Source organism: Trichoplusia ni, chromosome 4 (assembly GCF_003590095.1).
Source record: "Trichoplusia ni isolate ovarian cell line Hi5 chromosome 4, tn1, whole genome shotgun sequence".
NCBI classification, from domain to species: domain Eukaryota; kingdom Metazoa; phylum Arthropoda; class Insecta; order Lepidoptera; family Noctuidae; genus Trichoplusia; species Trichoplusia ni.
The window spans coordinates 7,362,184-7,383,458 of record NC_039481.1 but is presented as its reverse complement, the minus strand read 5'-3'; the positions used below and the strand labels follow the sequence as shown (position 1 = coordinate 7,383,458).

The window sequence follows — 21,275 nt, the reverse complement described above, 5'->3', positions numbered from 1 at the left end:
TCCCTTCCCCGCACCCCAGAACGCTTACCCCGGCCGCACGTGAGGTTTTCGAATCGACGCCGATAACCTTACAGGTCCAATCTAACAAAACGTACCTCGTATTCTTGTTTTGCCGCTCAAGAACAAACCATGACTTAACCGCCAAAAAAACTTCAACTTTACCTTTGAATTAGATGAAAAACAACCACAAAAACTTACATTGAACGACCAATAGCTAAACAGCGCCGAGTGTATCTAAATGACATTATTTGGGCAAGTCTGCGCGCGCAGGTAGAGGCGCGGAGGTAACCTCGGCGTCGGAGCGCGTACCTGCCACTCAACGTATCATTACGGCGCACCGGTAATCAGCCCGCGATCGCCGGCTCGCCGACGCCGCCCGCAGCCAGCTCCAGCCCGCTGCTTCGTGTAGAACCTCGCAACTTCCATGGATGAGTGTGGATCTAGTCATGATGTACAAAAACATGCACTAAACCTCCACTCATCGAAAGAAATTGACCTTTCCGCCGGCGCTGTTTCGTGGAACCGTCGAGCACGACGCACTGCACGCACTGATCGTTAGCGATGTCACGTTGTAGTACCGAACCGTTCACGAGCACGTTGCCGTGTTTTTTTTTTAAACAATCATGATTGTTTGCTGCGCGCGCTCCAGCGACGGAGCGCGGCCCGCGCGCTCTGCCCGCTCACTATGAAATAAACGGTCGAGATTTGAAATCTGGAAAGCTAGACGCTGCGCGTGCGGCGGTGGGGGAGGCGGCAGCCGCGGCGACCAATCCCGGCGCCGCGCGCGCGCTGACTGACGTGGAGGGGCGAACCACCGCGCCGCCCGATATTATCTTTCTCTAAGAACGTTATTTTCTTCTTTCCTACTCGCCAGTCCGTTCAACCGACAGCGGAAGTGAAATGAACGCGCGCGTAAACTGCACACTCGGTGGTAGTGGTTTGCAGCCGAGCTAGTATCCACCTGACAACACATTTTAAACGGCCAGCCTTATGAATGAAAGTAAAAAGACACTGAGTGATGGCCAATGCACTCGGTCATATCGACGCTTCATACATTTAGAGTCAATACAATAAGGTTCTTTACTTGGTACTGATAGTTGAGCAATCCAATCTAAATGCCATTGAGATAACAGAGTGCATTAGTAGCATGGTGCACACCGCTGTAATTGACTACTGTTGCAGCCACACACCGTGCAATTCCGCGTTGACAATAATCACACGGTAAAAATGCGCGCGTTACAATTGATGAACTATTTCTTGAATATCTCATGCATGAAACATGGCTACATTTATGAAGCTAATTGAATTGAAATCAAAATGTATAGAAACGTAAAAAGTATGAGAGCAATGAAATAATTTTCTATTGTTCCTTATAAGACCACGCTACAAAAACTTAACTCATTACTAGCTATTTTAAATAAGTATACTTTTATTCCCTTAGCAAATTTTATAGAAAAACAAATAACGCTAGTTTGCAAAGCTATCTAAAAAATTAAATATATCTACAGCCGAGGCAAACTTACTTACATGAAATCTCCCCTCTGTTCTGCACCCTGTATCGCTATTCCACGTGGTAATTTTGTAGAGATAGCCGGTTCTTCTCACACTCACATTTTGTAACAGCGCTTAAGTGAATAGAACAAAGCAATGATTTAAGAACGAACTTTTATTTGATTTGTAACTCCATGATCTATCCATTTTGATGAGCAGTTTATGCTCTTTTTTACATTGTATACTTCTAAAAGCTAGTGAAGACCTAACTATTCTCATTATGATTTGTTACTACTGATGACGGTTTTGTCTTTTTTTTCGTTAGTCAAAACTAATGACAATATATTGATTCCCTATCGATTAATCATTAATTCGATAACCCGGGATCCCTCTATAGGTTTTTTTCCTAACATACATCATGTTTCGAAAGCTAAACATTCGACTCTTTGGCGCGTTCTAATCCAAGGTGCTAGATACCGCTAAAAAAGATTTTCTTTTGCCTTCTAACTGACATACAAGCACAAGGGTTACCAGTATCAAAAAAAGCTTAAAACTTCTTTTTTAATACGGCTCAGACACCAAATTTCAATTTAAGTATCGCGGGAGCTTTCACCAAAAGTTAAAGTGACATGAACCGGACTTTAATCTTGGAGCTATTGTAACTACATATTTTACTTGTAGTTTTTTATTAATTGGATGTATAAATAAAACAAAAAGCTGTTCAATTAACATATTCACAGTTTATTTAAAACAAAACTTAATTATATACTTACAAGTTATTGATGGGTTGCTTCAACATATTTTTTATGCGAATCTTATTTCAATACAACACTTGCATTAAATGAAGACATCAGAATTTCAAACTCTGTTCAGCGACAGACGTTATTTTAATGATAAAGAACGGTTTTTTTTTGTCATGGACCCTTATGACAATGCAGTAAAGTTCACATTCGCAATTGTTGTGTAAAATACAATCGAGTTGAGAACTTGCTACTTCTTTGAAGTCGATTTAATCTTCTTATCATCATTTTTTGCCGTAGATAGTCCAATTCACTGTTTGGCATAAGCTTTTGTTGTTTTAAGACTCTAGTCTCGTAAGCTTTATAAGCTTCGAAAATAGACTAATATTAAAGATATTACATGTTCAAACTAAACTTACAAATGCAACTTATTCGGGGAATCATTCACGTAAGAAAAACCGGCCCTGTTCGAGTCGAACTTAAGCACGAAATGTTCCTTATTATTATCATGAAAGCCATTATAAAAGTTTGTGTGGCTGTGTGAGAACCTCAAATATTCTCTCCTCAGACAAACAACAGAACAGCACTAAATTCAGGTTATAGTTTCCAAACGTCGGTGTTTTTTCATTGAATTTGTAAGTTAGGTACAAAATTAGTTAACACTATCGTTATGTAATCATAAACACCTTACCAACGAAATGATTTTAATGCGTTTCTTTTTTATCTTCAGAACGAAACTCTAGAAAAACCCTTTAAGGTTGTTGTACATAATTATTTGATAAAGCGGTTTACTAATAACTGGAGTCCTTAATCATGACTACCATGAGCTGACTCGATGTGGAGTCCGTTAAACCGTTTTAGCAAATCATTTAGTTTTTGCCTCTCATTATATACCTTATGGGTTATTATTAGCCATAATGATGGTACATCCTAAGTCTGTTAGCTGCATGAACTCCGCTCCGCCGTCGAGCAGCCTGTGCGAGCAGACAGCGACCTTCTCGCTAATCTCACACTTCTGCTTGTTGGTGAGGTGGCCAGATGTCACCACTGTCGCGCTCAGCTGCTCCAGTAGTTGCGATGCTGAGTACGCGTCCATTAGGAAACTAAATATTGAAGGATAATTTATTTGATTACTTATAAGTTAATACCTACTTTATTAGTGCAATATTCTATCTTGAAGTCAATCAATTCCGTAATTTTAGAGATAAATTAACAGAGCAGGAAAAAAAGTAACTGATAGAATACAGTCGAATTACACTAATTTGTAGATATAGGTTAAAATATATATTAAAAACCATAATAGATTATACTAAGAACCAAGTCCTACCTACTGGCAGCAATTCATAGTGACAAAGATCATAATAGAAAGCACCTAAAATCCAAGTATTATAAGGAACTGTTTTAAAAAAAGTATTTTACAAAAAAATATATATTATCAACAACTACTCACCTTTCTACAAATTGTTCCAACTCACTGTAATTCTTGATACTCAAGTATTGGTTGACTAGCTTGTCCGGGACCAGTCCTGTTACCTGTGTCAATACATAATATCAAATTAATAAACATCTTTTTGAAGGGGTATAGCGCAAAATATCGACTACGTCATAAACGCCCGAATAGTCACATCATGCGACGGGCAAAACTGTAATATTAAATTATTATTAGTAAATTACAACGTAAAAAATATTCAATGCCTTGCCAATACCCATATCTATAACAGAAACACAATTTGTTTGTTTGTTAAATCGAAAAATCACTAGATTGATTCAAAATACATCTTCAAGCCACTTTATAGCTACTTTAATTTGACTAGATACTTTTTCGAATTTCTGTTAAAAAGTATTTTGTTAAATAGATTGATGTAGAATGGATGAAAACAAGAATGAGTTAAAGAAGTTGCTAAAAGCCATCAATTGTACTCAAGCAGTATCAATTCTTAGTAAAAAGAAAAGATTAGAAATATTCTGTTCTCTGTCACCTCAACCAGTCCCTCAGCGGTGATCTTGCCGAGCAGCCGCTGGCAGCACTGCAGCGCGGTGAGTGCGCGGCGCAGGTCTCCCTCGCACGTGTCCACGGCCTGGTGCAGCACGTCGCCGCCTCCCACGTCCACGTTCTCCGCCTCGCAGATATCGCGCAACCTTCACAAGTATTGGAGGATAGACATGTGGATTACTGACTTTAATCCCTACTAATATTATAAATGCGAAAGTAACTCTGTCTGTCTGTCTCTTACGCTTTCACGTCTTAACCACTGAACTGATTTTAATGAAATTTGGTACAGAGATAGAGTTCACCTTGAGAAAGAACATAGGATAGTTTTTATCCCGGACTTTTGAAGAGTTCTCTTGGAAACGCGATATAACCGACCTCGACCAGGGCGAAAAGCTAGTACACATATAAAAGAAAAAAAAGGGAGAGGAGAAATATTTTTCTTTCTTTAATTGGTCCTAAAATCCAGAGTTAAGAGGGCACTTTTACGATCTAAGAGGTACAATGGTGAGGCCAATGATAGTCATGCCCCTTACTTATGAGGAAACAATTATAGCTGTGCCTAGAATTTGGCAATACAAAAAACTTGTTTTATATTTAAATATTTACAAGCATTGTTTGCTGACCAGTTATATTGAAATTAAAAGAAAAAAGTATAATTAATTACTAATTACTTACTTATGTGGTTTTCACATTCTTACCTCTTAATAACATTATCCCTAGCTAGTGGTCTAAAGCGGAACTTGGAACATCTGCTAGTAATGGGTGGTATGATCCGTGACACATAGTTACAAATGAGACAGAATCTTGTTGTTTTAGTCTCTCTTTCCATAGTCCGTCTTAACGCTGCCTGTGCGGCTGTGGTCATGGAATCCGCTTCATCCAGGATCACCAGTTTGTATGGAGGACATGGTCTTCCACTGTAATGGCAAAACAGAACTTGTAATCAATGAGGCATTACTTATTTTTTGTTGATGACTTGTACAATATATTCAGTCTGTATTTAGTAGTATTTTTTTTGGAATAGGAACTCTTGTAATTTACTATTTGACCCCTTGGACTAAAAATCTACAAAGTTTATTTTACATGAGACATAATATGAGACGAGACAAAAACTATCCCATAATGTTTTTCTTAAGGTAAAGTTTAAGATTTGTACTCCCGAAGTTATGGTTTATAATTAAAGATAAGGAAAATTTCTCTAAAATTTGTATTCCATGTGTTAAAGGATGTTTTTTAATACTTTTTCTTTAACTTTGATACTTACTCAGGCCTTGTGCTGCTAGCAGTAAGCTGAGCAAAAGTCTTGACTTTATCTCTTACAACTTGTATTCCGCGTTCATCGGATGCATTGAGCTCCAACACACGCTCCCGAGATATATCACCAAAAAGTTGCCTGGCCGCGGCAAGTATAGCACTCGTCTTACCGGTACCCGGGGGACCGTAAAACAGTAAATGTGGCAGATCCCCGCCGGCCAAACACTCCCTCAACACCTGAATCACCTCTCCTTGGTCTACAATATCATCTATCGTCTTCGGCCGGCTGTAAATATCAAAAAGAAAATACGTTATCTCAAATCAAAAGTGTAAACATGTTGCTGTTACAAACACTTACTATTTTTCAACCCATGGCGCTGGAGGTTTCTTCTTGCCAGATGTTTTGACACCAGACGATGAAGGTTTGTCAGCCACCGAAATTTTACCAGTTTTTAAGAAAGCATCCATACTTATTTTCTTCAATATATCTTGCAAAAAAGTAAAACCGCGGTTTTACCGAAACTTTCGCCAATTTGAATGACAGAATGGACTTGCCGCCGTTGACACTGACACTGTCATTTTTAGTTGAGGTACGGTCCACAGGAAAATTTGTGAACAAATTAATTTACCGGTTTTCACATCAACGTCCAAAAGAAATCGTAAATATTTAGTGTTAAATATAAACTTAACTGTCTTACTATTTTCTTAAAATTATAAACGTAGAATCTATCTCACAATAGATTCTATCTCACAATACAGTATAACACAATAATAGTTGACTATTGTACTAACTTTCTTGATTCAATTGAATAGTTGATTGAAGATATTTAATATTATGGTAACAATTTTCACATGTCACTCATCGACTCATGTCAGTTACCCAAATATCAACAGTAGTAAATATAGCGCGAAAATAATAAAAATACAGTATTTATGAAAATAATCGTAACGTTTTAAGTTCATTAAAATATATAATCCTACGAAATGACGACTAGAACAAAGAAAAAGTCGGGAGCAAATGTTACTCCACCCTCTCCACTAAAAAAACGAGTTGAAAACTCGTGGATACTTCTAGCGAAAGGTTTGGCGATATTTCAACATAACATACATAAGTTTATTAATTCAGTTTATACTAAGATGATTCTTATTCTTTACAGATTCATTATTAGAGAATAGTAGTTTTAGTATAATAAGTTTACCACACCCTGTGCATGGGAAACCGGCAAAGTATTGCCTTGATGACGAGCACAATAAAATTTACGAAATAATAACATTTGACGAGCCGCACCGGTCATGGTTTATCGGGGAAACTGTTAAATCCGACGGCAGTATACAAATGGTCACGCCTGTTAATCCACTATTTTTAGGTACGTATATATAATATGAATGACTTTTTAGACTGCATATCATGCTGGTGGAATAATTTTATTATTCTAGTATTTGAATTTAATTTTCATAAACACAGACTAAATTTCCTCATTCCATTAATGCCTGATTAGAATCATATACTTATTATCAAGTACATTCCTTATCAATTGTAAAGGTGTTTGTTATGATAACATAAACTAACAGTACATTAATACCATAACAACTTATTAACAACATTTGGTACACAAGTAACTGGGTTAAGAAGATCAGATAGCAGATACTCCTTGCAAAAAACTACTATACCTATTAAGACTGGAAACTGACCTCAAAGCAGTTGAAAATAATAGTATAACCATCACTATGCTATTTATGATTGCAGTTTTACCAAGATTAAAGGAACAGTGCAGCAGCAGAGCCATACCCTTAGAAGACTTGCTTTCGGAAAAAGGATATGACAAGATTCTTGATTTTATACCAAGTTTCGATTCAGTTGCAGACTTAAAGGTGAGAATACATGCAGGTGTCAAGCTTGGCCTGACATTCTGTGTTCTCACTTAATGTCTAGACACATATGTTTATTAAAATAAAAAATAAATTCATATTTTACTAAAATTATTTCAAAATAAAATAGTTGTGATGTGACATTTATAATTTAGCTAGAAAACGGAATTTCTTCAGCAAGAAAATAATTAATGGAAATGCAAGAAATAGTAGTTACATTCACATTTATGGTGCACTCAATTAGTTTATTCAAAATGCTGTTAAACAACCATTTTATTTTTCAGGGACCAGCAGATATGAAAGCATATAAATACAATGAAGAGAAAACCATGACTTGGCTGGAGGATAGAGTGCGCCGGCTATCCAAAGTGTTACGGCAGAAGAATATTCATGTCACATCTGGAGCTACTTCTGCCACATTTGTAACCAGCAATATCAGTAACGATAATATTGATGAAGGTGACTAATACATCATACTTATTATTATTAAAGCCTTATAAAAGACTGCAATAAACCTAGCCATACTTCAATAAACTTAATTTGGCAATAGAAAACAGTTTCATCTAAACACAAATTCGTTTTCATTGGTTTTTAAATATCGCCCATTGCAGTTGTTTGGATGAGACTTGACTTTTTCAAAATGTCCGTATGGATTGAGGAGCCACTTTCGATTTAAAAAGGAAGCTCGCCCCCTTATTTAGTAGGAAAGTAAATAATTTTGTAGACCGAATTCTGAAATTTGTAGTATAATATGTCTAAAGTTATGTAACTGTGAATGTGGCTCCTCAATCCAAACATCTGAATTGAGGAGCCACCTGAAACACGGAAAGTATTCCATGTATATTTTTGAAAATTTTGTATCATTTAGTAGCAATTGTGTATAGTGTCTACTAAAAATTTGAGCCCAGTACTGTTTATATTCAAGAATATACAATACTTTTAATGTGGCTCCTCGATCTATACACAAGAGCATGAATTGCCATGAAAGTTATTGGTCAATTTATATTCCACTCTAAAGACATTTAGTAGTAAGTGTGTTCGAATTTGTAGTATATGGACAAAGTAGTAGACTGAGCGAATTTAATAAATAAATGCATTTCATTTGGCTCCTCAATCGTGACGTCTGCATAATAAATAATTGACTGTACCTACCTGAGATCAAAACGGAATAAAATACCAGAGACACTAACATTTAGTATAAACGGTCTACTAAATACATATGCACAGATCAACATTGTATATGTTCGGTATCTGAAAAACAAATCACTTCTAAATATTCCTTACGAATTCGCTATTTAGGGTGACCATGTTATATGAATTAAACTAGGATGATTCATTTTTGAAATTTAATTTTTCGACAATATTCGGTATGTTTTTGGAATCCAAAGTTTAGAAGATGCAATTTGTATTGTAGAAGAAAATAACGTTTGCACATCTTGTAACCACCAAACAGTGTGTAAATATACTGTATCAAAAACAGTGTCATTTGAACTAAATGTTTCTACGAGGTTTAGAGTAAACGAGGTACCAGAAACTATAATGATTTCAAGTAGCTTATATACTTTAATAGGCGTTATAGAATTTATCCCTGCGATTAGCGAAGCTGGAATGGGTCACTATAAATGTCACTACCCAGCGAATGATGAGATGTTTTGTTATGATGACTATGATTCTCACTGTAAAATTCATAAAAGCACCGACCAACCAATATTAATTCATTCTTTAACTTATGTCGAAATTGACTAGATACTAAATATCCTAAACCTATGAAGAGTCTTTGTACCGAATATTGTCGAAAAATTAAATTTCAAAAATGAATCATCCTAGTTTAATTCATATAACATGGTCACCCTAAATAGCGAATTCGTAAGGAATATTTAGAAGTGATTTGTTTTTCAGATACCGAACATATACAATGTTGATCTGTGCATATGTATTTAGTAGACCGTTTATACTAAATGTTAGTGTCTCTGGTATTTTATTCCGTTTTGATCTCAGGTAGGTACAGTCAATTATTTATTATGCAGACGTCACGATTGAGGAGCCAAATGAAATGCATTTATTTATTAAATTCGCTCAGTCTACTACTTTGTCCATATACTACAAATTCGAACACACTTACTACTAAATGTCTTTAGAGTGGAATATAAATTGACCAATAACTTTCATGGCAATTCATGCTCTTGTGTATAGATCGAGGAGCCACATTAAAAGTATTGTATATTCTTGAATATAAACAGTACTGGGCTCAAATTTTTAGTAGACACTATACACAATTGCTACTAAATGATACAAAATTTTCAAAAATATACATGGAATACTTTCCGTGTTTCAGGTGGCTCCTCAATTCAGATGTTTGGATTGAGGAGCCACATTCACAGTTACATAACTTTAGACATATTATACTACAAATTTCAGAATTCGGTCTACAAAATTATTTACTTTCCTACTAAATAAGGGGGCGAGCTTCCTTTTTAAATCGAAAGTGGCTCCTCAATCCATACGGACATTTTTCAAATTATACTAAAAGTATTACAAACAGTAGATTTATGGTGTAATTTAAGCCTGTTTGTATTTTCAGAATTCTTCTTAAAATATGCTTGTGGCATGGTATCTGAATATCTGCAGGAAGACATGGCTGAAACACTAGAAAAGCGATTTAATTTTAAGCCAGATTTAATTGAAACCATTGGAAATAAACGTAAGTCTGAAGTTGAAAACAAAGAGCCAAGTAAACGAATAAAATCAGAGGCAACTGATTTGGATTCCAAGGAAAATGGATTTGTGCCCAATAGTAGTTTCAATGAAGTTAAGAAGGAAAAAGCATTGACAGCAAAGGAAAAAGCAAGACAAAAGGCAGCTAGTGGAACCAAAACAATATCAGCATTTTTTAAGAAAAAATAGTTGTCTGCGGCAACCACATTATGTAGTGTGTTTCATCCTTGTTTCATCCGTACTAGAGCAGAGGTTTCATCAAATAGCTCTTATGGCGTTATGTTGGCAGCAACGTTATTCAGTGTTGCCGACTACATTTAAGAATCTGCTCCCTAGAATTGGGGTGATTTTAAGTTTTAAGTAAAACGTCAGGGGAAATATTTTATGATTTTCTTTTTATAATTTCAAATAAATTAACCTCATAAGTTTTCATTAAAATGCAGGCTGGAGGGTAATAAGTGGCGAAAATAATTTAAAAGTTAATATGAAATGAAATATAACAAAAAACATTACATTGAAAGCCTGATTAGCTTTTAGAGTAATTATGTCCTCCATTGTATTTATCCTTGTCATCAGAAGTATCGGTATCTCACGTCTCTCCCACTTCAATAATGAATCGATCGATTTCAGCGTCAATAGCAGAGCCATCGGCCCAATACTTTTCTTCAATCTTTTCTACGTGCTCACATTCCTTTATCCATTCTTCTTTATTAATTGAAGCAAAAGCTTCCTCGGTAATTTCAACAATTCTGTTGGTTGCTTGACCCACATTTTTCTCAGCAATCTTCTTTTTAAAAGACTCTGTATGAGCTCTATAGGGTTTAAGTCACAGTGTTAAGGTGGAAGCCTTACCACTTTATGCCCATGCTCTTCCAGCATCATATCTGCTTCATAAATGGGTGGCTTATGTGCTTTAATAATTAGGTAATACTGAGCTTTTACCATGGTTGGCAAATATGATAAATATGAATCCTTTCCTCGTAGTTCAACTTTTTGCGACAGACAAGCGTGCCAACATTACGGCATAGGAACTATTTGATGAAACCTTTGGATGAAACGCACTATAAATAAATATTTGACTGCAGGAATGTATTTTTTAATATTGTTTTTATTCAATACACAACACAACAATTTCTTTGTTTTTTTACTGCAAAATTTTCGTATGTTGATAAATATATTAATGCTCACCCCAGAGACTAATGAAGGTATTTAAAATTACAGAAATAAGTAGAGCAACTATAATGTTATAGTTGCAACTAAGAGCAACTTACAACGACAAACCTCGTATTTACGTTAAGATAAAATCCAACGACATAGTTGGAAGTTCATTCATTCAAGTTCAATTCCTGTGATAAAGTTATAACTTAAATGAAAGTTACTGCAAAAATAATGATGTAATTAGTTTATGAAATAGGGCAGTACATCAAATAATTTAATTATTTGCATGTTAAAAACCGGTCAAGTGCGAAACGGTCTCGGGGCGCTGAGGAGGGTTCGGTACAATCAGGTTTATAACCGCACACCACACTAACCGTGCCGACCTATAACAACAGATAAAATAGATATCTGGCTAAGCTATGGTCGGTAAATGGTACGACTAAAAAAAGTATGGGCGACTTTATTATTTACAAATTGGTTTTCTTATGCTTATTTATACGGAACTCGCTGTGTTCTGAAGCCTACACACTGTACACACTTGACTTGACTAATACACATGACTTTTAATAAAATATATATATATATCACGAGTTAATTGACTACAAGGACCTATTTATTTATTTATTTATTTAATAATCACACTAATCTACCATTACAGGTTACTTAACCTAATGCGGTAGCTAGGACTAAACAGAGGTCTAAGTATTTATGTGAACTAGGGTTTCAAAGATTCAATTATTATGCACATAGTTGCAGGTGTAGATTCCAGCGACTGTTTTAATATGTAATCTTCTGATAATTCTGATATGCATAGGCAATAAGTTAGCCTGATACACATGCCCATCATTGCTCCTCCTGGAGTTGCTTGTTGCTTCATCCACTTTTCTCCTAGATATGAAATCCTTACTATTTACTATTGAAACCTACAACCCTTTATGCAGCTTAAAACTTTCTGACAGACAAGCAGTTCTAGTGAATAGCGTCAAATTAATAAATCGTAGTGAACTTTGGCCGCTGTTCCGTTGGCGTTGTACGAACGTTGGTGCAGGTTGCGCAGACGCACGGTGACGTTGCTCCTGGTACCGACCGACCCTATCTGTCTGTGTAGGCAGAACGAGACGACGTAGCTGTATCTGTTGCCAAAAACGCAAGAAACTCGAAACGTTAACGCCGCATCTGTGGAACGAAAGCGCCAGACGTTGGGAAAGCGCAAATGTTAAAACGCTAGTAAGATAGCAGCATTACTGACTTACGGACAGTATGCCTAAAATTGTTGACTTTTGAACTGCTTAGGTAATAAGCCAAAACAAAGTATCTTTATAACCCACATCAGTCAATTTGTGGTCACATGACATTTTGGTAAAATTTGAGAAAAAAAAACAATAAAGTGTTATTTACTCCATTTATCTTATTGTGTTTCTACAATGAACAATTAGGATATTTAAATTGCCATAGAAACGAATTTATCTCGAAAATTATTGTTACGGTCTTCGGTTAACCGGTAATTTCCGACAAAATAATAGCAACACTGCTTTGGTCGCCATTAACAAACGTCCATCCGTTTCGGACTTTCAGCGGATTTTTATACAACACGGACATTTAGAAATAATTAAGTGAATCTCGGACACTCCGGACCTTGTGTAGTGAAACTGATGTGATTTATTTTGATATTGTCGTGTCTAAAGACTTCCACAAGTGCTCTATATTCTCAAAATCGCGGCCAATGTCAGCAGGCGTGTCAGATCAGGTATTTCGCATTTACACTATCTCTATTCAATAATTACGTGTTATTTATTTTAGATGTATAGCTAATATTAGTGTTTTGTTTCTTGTTTCATGATTATGGCGGTTCTAGCGGATGAAAGGGCAAGGGAACCAAGGTAAAGATGTTATCGTTGTGACGTTGCAAAGTGTTTTCTCCGTAGGTGGAACAGCGTACCGGTCGGCTTCACGTTTGGTTTTCATTACTGCGATGCTGCGATTAGCGTCGTAATCTTTTCAGCTTTCACTTTTATTCTTTATTGCGTGATTTTATATGTATAGTAACGTAATTAGTATCGTTGCAGTGTAATATACATTGTAGAGCATTGCCTGAATGTTGTGTGTTTGGTGTTGTTAATAATTTGTGTAACAGAAGGATTATTGTGTCCACCTGGGTGTATGTAGGTGGAATGGGTGGGCTGTTCTCCCTATCAACCCACAGACATCTAAAATAACTTGAAAATCTTTGCCTCCCACACACAATCAATGATTAGTCTATGATATTCTTTTTTTAATAATGAAGGAGAGTGAGCACAAGACATGAAAACATGTACTATTTTGTAGACCACAGTATCAGTAAGTCCTAATATTTATCTATTTATTCTGTTTATTTACATGTAATAATCTGTTTGTTTTGTGTAATGTGGAAAGCAATTAGTGTGAATTCAATTTAGACTAACAATTGGTGAGCTTATCTGTTACTGGTAAAACAATAGTTATGTTAACACACCTCTAAAGATACATGTTAAGGCTATAAATGATATTAGCTGTGTCACACACTAATCTAAAAGACATTTGTTTGCGGCTATTTACACAATATGTAGGATACAATTAATTGTGCTTTACTACACTTGGCAACAGCTTCTTATAACTGCCTAAATTGAAATTGGTCAGTAAAATAGTGTTAAGATTAGGCATGACCACTTCACTAGGAGTTGCTGGCTATTTTAAATGCCTAACTCAGCAGTACTCTATATGCTTCACACTTAGTAACAAATTTCCCTAGTGTTTACACTATTCTATCATCTCTTTGTATCTGTTTTTTACAATCAACTAAGTGGATTTGAGTGTTCGCGTATTTGCCAAATATATACTTGCTACCAGCTGGTGATGCAGTCAGAGAATGTAAAATATAATTAATTTCATTATTAAATTTGTCATATTCATCTTGCCAATTACTGTAGTATTTATTAAAGAAAAAAAAAAGCAGCAAGCCATAATAACTATGTAAACAGCATGTAATTGATTTGCGTTGTATTCCTGTTGTATATAATTGCAGTCAATTGATTACTTCATTCTAATTAATGGGCATTTAAATTGGCTGCTCTACAATATATAAAGTCTATAAAGAAACCGCAGAATAAAGGCACTCTATGTGAACAAATGGAATAGAAATGTAGGCTATAGTTTGCATCCCACACGTAATTGGACTCTTGCGAAATGTGATATTTAAATGAGAGCAACTCAAGTTTGGTAGCACTAAATAGCGTGTTGAGTGGGAAGTGTACTTAATTTGCAATCCCTGTATTGATACAATAATATGGTCTGTGGATTGCCCAAATTTGGGCAATTCACAGACCAATATTATTGCTAATCCTGCTTTCTTGCCTTGTTTATTTCCTATTACTATTACTTAGCTAATTATACTGTATTTTTTATGCCAATTATCTAGGAATATAAGACTGAAATTAAAACCGATAAAGCAACTAGCATGTCTGTCTATTATGAAACAATTGTTATGCAACTAGATGTTTCAAGGCAAGGAAATACATCAAACAGTTGTTAGAATACAGACTTATAAAGCCAAACACAGGCCATCTGCAATATAGAATATAGTAACTGCCTTCTTTAAATTCATTGGTGTCTTCTCTTGCATTTTGTTGTACAAATCATAACATTTGCTTATGAATCAAGGTTATTGACTCATGTCAAGCATAGGTGACAATTCTCTGAAATACTGTGTTGTGTTTACAGATATGACTCAAGTTTACATTGCCTCTTGGAATAAATTTCGTAAATATGTCTCATGTCTGTCTATATTGATCCTCTAGACTGTTAACTGTACTTCAGATTTCTTTATTGGGCTTAGTTGTAAGCCTCAAGGTTTACAACTGCCCTTTGAAAATACTGGTTTAAATCACCTGAGTGCTTTTGTTTGAGGTATGTTGCAAAATGCTGCGTTCCCCAATCCTCCTGTATCAACACTTATAACTTAGATATAGGCCTATCCCAACTTAAATGATTTGACTCTTTCATTTTAGGGCTAGCGCCAGAAAATTTGTCTTTTGTTGATGGTGAAGGAATAATTTAAGTATTACTTATAAACCTTTTCTAATTATTGAAAACTGATAACACAAGCTTTCAGATCTTACATTCCTTACTATTTCAAAAATGATGTCTGTTACCTGCCCTATTTCGTTCGCGTTTATCCGCATTTTTCGTACAGCGTGACGTCACAGACAGCTGCAATCTTTTAAGATACAATACTGTTATATCGCCTTTAGACCACCTGTCTTTTACACCTGTTGATGAGGCGAGACATACCGGTTTGTTATGTCTTTAAGACTCGTGTAAAGTGTCCAAGACACCTGCCGACTTGACATCTGAGACAAATGCACATGCTGTCAAAACGCCCCTTTTATTCGTGACGAAACCTTGCATTGAAGTTTGACCTTGCTGGTGTTCATAGTAACACAAGCGTGTTCACGTAATGCCAGTTTTGTATTATCATCCAGTACGTATCTACTGAATAAAAGAAAAGTAATTTTGATAATTATTTTTACACTAAGTCAAATACCTATTTGAGATTTACTATGGTTTCCTTCGATATTTTATAACCTCTCATGTTCTACGCAAAATTATTACTTTACTATTTTACATGATATTAAAACGTGAACGTTTACGATTTACAGTGACAAATGCACCGAAAGAGCAACATTTAGAGAGCGGCGGCGACGAGCTGGCAGAGGTGTCATGGCGCCACCAGCAACAGCCTTCTTATGCGCCACCCATCTCGTCAGCGGCCGATCCCTACAGCGTGGCAGGTAGGTACATATGTTTCGATTGTCTTACAACATAGTTACATAATTAGGAGACAACTGATTCTTCGAATTAGAGGCATAATGAAACGCTGCAGTGGCGCCACTGTGATGTGCTAGCTGTTCCACTCCTTGTTTTCATTATAAGTGTATAGTCACTAGAAGAACGGCCAGCGCACATCAGTTCTCATTTGGCGGTTATAGCCATCAAGACTGATTTACATTTATTATTTTGGGTTAAGTCAATGTTGGTAGCTGCCCCAATGAATTTTGTACTCTCAAAAGTCTCAAAGTAATTCCTGAAAGACCCAAATTCTTTGAAGTCTTATAATAACCATTCATACTGTCAGTGGCTTTGTAAGAATTCAATTTAAAATCACTCCTTTAGAGCGAGCCTTACACTTGACCAAGGATGAACTTGCCGTTAATCAGAAATTAGTACCTAATATAATGTAAATCAGCCTATACACTCAGTTTTAATAACCTGTCCTGTTTACACTTGGCAATGTTATTGGAATTGAATAATTCAGTTGTCAATATTGCCCTCAGTGTTACAAGTCTTCTCTTTTTCAAAGATGTTCTTTTGTGACAATTTGCGTAGAGGCTTAGCAAGTGGTAATGGGAGTGCTGAAGTTAGCTATATTAAACGTCACACAATACACACAAACACTCATATATGTGTATGATAAATTACTACACATTTAATATGCATAAGTTATGTACATATATGATTTAACATTATAAATACGCAGAGGTCTGACCTAGGAGTTATGTTGTCAATACACAAAACATCTTTTGTATCTTGTTGCATTTATTAAGACTTAATATACCTTGGAAATGGGATATTTGTTTAGAGGCAAATATTTTTCGTTATTTCAGGTTATTACGGTACAACAGCACTTCCTTATCAAGCTTTTGGAGTCGGGGATGGGACATGGTCCACCAATGGAACAGACCCGATGACTTTCGGAGGATACAATCCTCACGATTCTTATGGAATGGATGGTAGCTAGAATTCATTAAGTAACAAGAGAAAAGATGTCACTATTTTCACAATTGTCATAACTTTCATATTATATTCATGAAAACGAATATACTGTGATGAATATCTTGCTTCTATTAAACCATATCCATTTTATATACCTCACATGCCATCAGTTAATTCATCTTTTCCATGTTTTTAACGTTTGTTCTCTCACTCATGTTATAAAGGCTATTTAAATTATATTGAAATATTTTTTACATATCAATTGTGAAATATGCGATGGTTTTCTGTAATTATACATTTTCGCAATTCCAGGTGTGTTTGGGCCCTCAACGACACCATTTTCGACCGCTGCATTCGGTCAACCAGCGTCAACTTTTAATTATTTTCACGGTAATGGCGACTATTCAACTTGGGGACAACTCGGTCGCGCGAAGCAGTATGATGATTATTATAGGGCCGACGGCCTTTACGTGCCGGACGGCATCAAAGCTGTGGAGAGTGGCGTGCAGTCGCTCTCGCTCGGCGAACACAAATCGGAGAAGGATCGCCCTCCGGAGCTCAAGGACGTGTCGGGTGGCTCTCAACCCAAAAAGATGACATGGGCATCTATCGCCAGCCAGCCCGCCAAGCCCGCGCCCTCCACCCAGGGCGGCGCAGTAAAGAAGAAGGGGCCTGGCATGCCTCCTCCGCCGATAGTGCCCGGCAAGCACAACATGGACATCAGCACGTGGGACGCAGGCAAGAGCGCGCCGGTGGTGACGGCTCCGCCACCGCCGCCGCTCGCGCCCCCGCCCGTGCCGGCCCCGCTGCCCATGCCGGCCGCCGCCCCGAGCGCGGCGCCGTCGGGCGGGCTGCAGGCGCGCGCGCCCCCGCAGCACGCGCCCCCGCCCGCCTGGGCGCACCCGCCGCGCGCGCCCCCGCCGCAGCACGCGCCGCACGCCCCGCCCCCGCAGCACGCGCCCCGCCCGCCGCTGGTGGCGCCGCCTGTGGCCGTGCCGCCGCCACCCACCGCGCCGCCTGTGCCGCACCCAGTGCTCGACGAGCTACGCGTTAAAAATGATTACAATCCTAAAGAATTTGACTTAAGTGCACCCCTTGCTCGGTTCTTTGTGATTAAATCGTACTCTGAGGATGATATCCATCGCAGTATCAAGTACGAGATTTGGTGCAGTACCGAGCACGGCAACAAGCGCCTCGATGCAGCTTTCCGGGAGCGCGAGCGGGAGGGGGGTGCCGTATTTCTGTTCTTTTCAGTGAACGGCAGCGGCCATTTCTGTGGAATGGCCCGTATGACTAGTGCGGTCGATTACAACTCCAACTCGAACGTATGGTCGCAGGACAAGTGGAAAGGACAGTTTCGTGTAAGGTGGATCTATGTTAAGGACGTTCCGAACGTGCAACTGCGTCATATCAAATTAGAAAATAACGAGAATAAGCCGGTGACGAATTCTCGCGACACTCAGGAAGTGCCGCACGCTAAAGGGCTGCAAGTGTTACGTATTATGCACTGCTATTGTCATTCGACTTCTATTTTTGACGATTTCATTCATTATGAGAGGCGTCAGGAGGAAGAGGATTCGCGAAAGGTCCCTCATCACAGCAACCAGGACAATAATCGTGACGACCATGACAACGGTCGCGGGTACCGAAACTACCGAGACTATCGTGATAAGCGAGACGGACGCGATGGGCGCGACCCTCGCGACGGCCGAGACGGGCGAGATGGTCGCGAGCAGCGTGATAGTCGTGACGGTCGCGATGGGCGGGACGGGCGTGACGGTCGCGATGGTCGGGACCACCGGGACGCGCGTGACGTACGTGACGTGCGTGACGTGCGAGACCCGCGCGACCACCGCGACTCCCGCAGCTACCGCGACCCTCGCGACGCGCTCGACCTGGACGACGACGGCCCGCGGGACTATAACGACCATAACGATCGTAATGACTCAGGCATGTATCGTGACGGTCCGCTGTCGAACATGTATCGCGACCGAGATTACAACAGGCCTCGCAAGGTTCGTTATATCAATCACTATGCATTAAACTTAACTTGTTATGTTTGTCCTTAATATTTGTTTTACCATCTTGTTTATTTGTCATTAATCAAGTACTTTGTTTCAGGACCGAGACGGTTCGCGCGGGCGTGGTCGTCCTCGCAATTGATTGATGTGCTCGCTATGTGAAGACAATGAGGACTGGCTTCTCCCCATAGACAACTAGTAGTCGACTAATTGGTACCGCATTACATAGACGTATGTAGAGTGGACATACATAGACAGCAAAGAGGAATTATGTCCTACGACGTGACCGGCGGTTGTTGCGTTCCAACCTGAACAATTTTAATGTAACATAGATATTATTAATTGTTTTAAACAGTGCATCGCTAAAAAACTTTCAACAAATTAAAATGTGCTAAATAATATTCGTACTGGAAGAACGTTTAATGAAACAAACGCCTAGTGAACAGAACATTAAATATTATATACCAACTGTCGTCATGTACTTGTAACGCGCTATGTGACGATGAGTGGAATTGTGGACTTTATTTCAAATTTGTGGACTGAATCGATAAAATATAGTAATTTTTATAACTAGAAAATTCTGTGGTGAGAGGAGTTGATCCTATGGTTTAGGGACTGGTGAAGTTTCAGAAACGGTGATACAAGTATCTACATTGTGCGCTGACTGAGTGTTACGATACCTCGGCATCAAGTGTCTATAATATTCATTAAATATATGGAGAGCTGATAATATCAGTGGTGACTTATAACTTTTATATTGCAGAAATTGTAATCAAATAAGGTGTGGACCTTTTGTATAAATTTTTTTATATCAATATAATGGACAGTTATGTAAGAGTTCTCTCGTGGCATTGAGTTTAGTCTTACTCCATGTGCTGGCTTTACCTGTTTTACTTTTATTTTCGATACGATGATATTACATGTTTGCAAACAGTATGTTAGATATTGCAATATGGAGTAAATTGATACCTATATATCTTTATCAATTACTATGTGCAATCATTTGAGATGAAACTGATCACATAATTATTTCTAAGTTGTAGGTATGTATGGATTGTTCCTTGTTGAATTTTTTTAACATGTGTACATATATATTATAAAAGAACTCTTAAAATATTTTCTACTTTTAAGTGAAACTACAGTGTGACGAGAGAAATTTGATGACAAACAGCAGGAAATTTCCATTATAACTTGTTCTGACCTTAATTATATTTTTATTCATGTATCATTACTCCCCCACCTTAATTTTAAAGTGCCTTTTCGTTTACAATAAATTAAATATTTTAAATCTGTTCTTGATTTGTGTAGACGTCTAGTAGTAGTGCCACAATGGTATTTTATTAATACCATCAATTAATTTCTAGTTAATTTTGCTAATGCATTCTAGATATGTCCTTTGTTTTACATATTTTTTTAGTTTGTATTCTGTTTTAGTAAGGAAAATGAATTCCTTCTTAACATGTGAAACATTGATTTTAAAATTATGTACCTTCTATATGAAATTCTCTTACTTAGAAGTGATACTGGATTAAAGCCTGTCATTGAATTTGTTAACTATTATTTTTATCCAGCCATTCCTTTAAACAAAATTTTAAAACGTAGTTTGTACATCCTGTAGTTACACAACATTTTTGTAAGTAACTAAGAGACCAATTAAGAGATCTGCATTTTATTCGATTATTTTAATCCACAAAGCATGGAAATTATTTTAATTTAAGAGCCCGTTTAGATAAAGTTAATGTTTTCCAATTAGCGTTCTGTGCTAATTCATTTGCCTAATGACATCTGCGTGACCTAGAAATCGCAAATCACATGCAAAACTACGAATGCGGAAACGAACGTGGTGCGGCTAAACTGGATCTTACTGCTGCTATATAAGGAATGTTTCCATTTCTGGACTATTTTTTTTTACTTGTAGGTCAAGTCGTTCTTAACTTCGAAAAACAAACATTTATCAGTTAATTCCTAGAATTCATTGTTCCCCAACTTCAGCACTGATGACGAGGAGCAGCGCAGACTAAGTGCATTCAACTGTCTTTTAGAGAATAGCAGCTTTTTCATAATGTTGTTTTACTGTCAACAATAAAATTGTGCTTATGCATCGCATAACTTTATTAGGCACTCGTCAAGAGATTAAATGCCTATCTTTACTTTATTCACTTTTTTTAGTTCGCTTTAAAAAGCAACATTAGCGTCTTCATATAATTTCTAAGTATTTTTTTATTTGGATTATGGTTTACAATCCTT

General features: G+C 37.4%; 3 protein-coding genes across 5 annotated transcripts; 2 read left to right on the top strand and 1 right to left on the bottom strand.

Annotated features, from left to right (window-relative positions):
- Nucleotides 1–2,232: 2,232 nt before the first annotated feature.
- LOC113492824 (replication factor C subunit 4) lies at nt 2,233–6,061 on the bottom strand. Its single transcript, XM_026870501.1, has 6 exons — nt 5,837–6,061; nt 5,489–5,764; nt 4,923–5,141; nt 4,211–4,370; nt 3,682–3,764; nt 2,233–3,334 (listed from the first exon to the last, which is right to left on the bottom strand). Exons 1-6 carry the CDS (start codon nt 5,944–5,946, stop codon nt 3,127–3,129), a joined length of 1,056 nt encoding a protein of 351 aa, XP_026726302.1. The 5' UTR covers nt 5,947–6,061; the 3' UTR covers nt 2,233–3,126.
- Nucleotides 6,062–6,263: 202 nt separating this feature from the next.
- On the top strand, nt 6,264–11,197 carry LOC113492825 (ribonuclease H2 subunit B). Its single transcript, XM_026870503.1, has 5 exons — nt 6,264–6,559; nt 6,636–6,845; nt 7,226–7,350; nt 7,632–7,806; nt 9,929–11,197. Exons 1-5 carry the CDS (start codon nt 6,463–6,465, stop codon nt 10,249–10,251), a joined length of 930 nt encoding a protein of 309 aa, XP_026726304.1. The 5' UTR covers nt 6,264–6,462; the 3' UTR covers nt 10,252–11,197.
- A 1,470-nt stretch (nt 11,198–12,667) lies between these two features.
- LOC113492823 (YTH domain-containing family protein 3) lies at nt 12,668–20,574 on the top strand. 3 transcript variants are annotated; one of them, XM_026870499.1, is made up of 6 exons: nt 12,668–12,967; nt 13,076–13,100; nt 15,894–16,025; nt 16,899–16,907; nt 17,320–19,022; nt 19,129–20,574. In XM_026870499.1, exons 1-6 carry the CDS (start codon nt 12,944–12,946, stop codon nt 19,168–19,170), a joined length of 1,935 nt encoding a protein of 644 aa, XP_026726300.1. In that variant the 5' UTR covers nt 12,668–12,943; the 3' UTR covers nt 19,171–20,574. The 3 variants fall into 3 exon arrangements, with proteins under 3 accessions (XP_026726300.1, XP_026726301.1, XP_026726299.1); XM_026870498.1 differs by having other exon boundaries at nt 12,671–12,967; nt 16,899–17,024; XM_026870500.1 differs by lacking the exon at nt 16,899–16,907.
- The last annotated feature ends 701 nt before the right edge of the window (nt 20,575–21,275 follow it).

What these genes read in the sequence shown, in the direction of transcription:
- LOC113492823 (XM_026870498.1), top strand. Translation starts at nt 12,944, where the DNA reads ATGTCAGCAGGCGTGTCAGATCAG. An exon ending in CGATCCCTACAGCGTGGCAG is followed by an intron (nt 16,026 to 16,898) that starts GTAGGTACATAT and finishes TCGTTATTTCAG; the next exon opens with GTTATTACGGTACAACAGCA. An exon ending in ATTACAACAGGCCTCGCAAG is followed by an intron (nt 19,023 to 19,128) that starts GTTCGTTATATC and finishes ACTTTGTTTCAG; the next exon opens with GACCGAGACGGTTCGCGCGG.
- LOC113492825 (XM_026870503.1), top strand. Translation starts at nt 6,463, where the DNA reads ATGACGACTAGAACAAAGAAAAAGTCGGGAGCAAATGTTACTCCACCC. An exon ending in ATTCAGTTGCAGACTTAAAG is followed by an intron (nt 7,351 to 7,631) that starts GTGAGAATACAT and finishes TTTATTTTTCAG; the next exon opens with GGACCAGCAGATATGAAAGC. An exon ending in TAACGATAATATTGATGAAG is followed by an intron (nt 7,807 to 9,928) that starts GTGACTAATACA and finishes TTGTATTTTCAG; the next exon opens with AATTCTTCTTAAAATATGCT.
- LOC113492824 (XM_026870501.1), bottom strand. Translation starts at nt 5,946, where the DNA reads ATGGATGCTTTCTTAAAAACTGGTAAAATTTCGGTGGCTGACAAACCT. An exon ending in GCGCCATGGGTTGAAAAATA is followed by an intron (nt 5,765 to 5,836) that starts GTAAGTGTTTGT and finishes TGATATTTACAG; the next exon opens with CCGGCCGAAGACGATAGATG. An exon ending in TTGGAACAATTTGTAGAAAG is followed by an intron (nt 3,335 to 3,681) that starts GTGAGTAGTTGT and finishes TTCAATATTTAG; the next exon opens with TTTCCTAATGGACGCGTACT.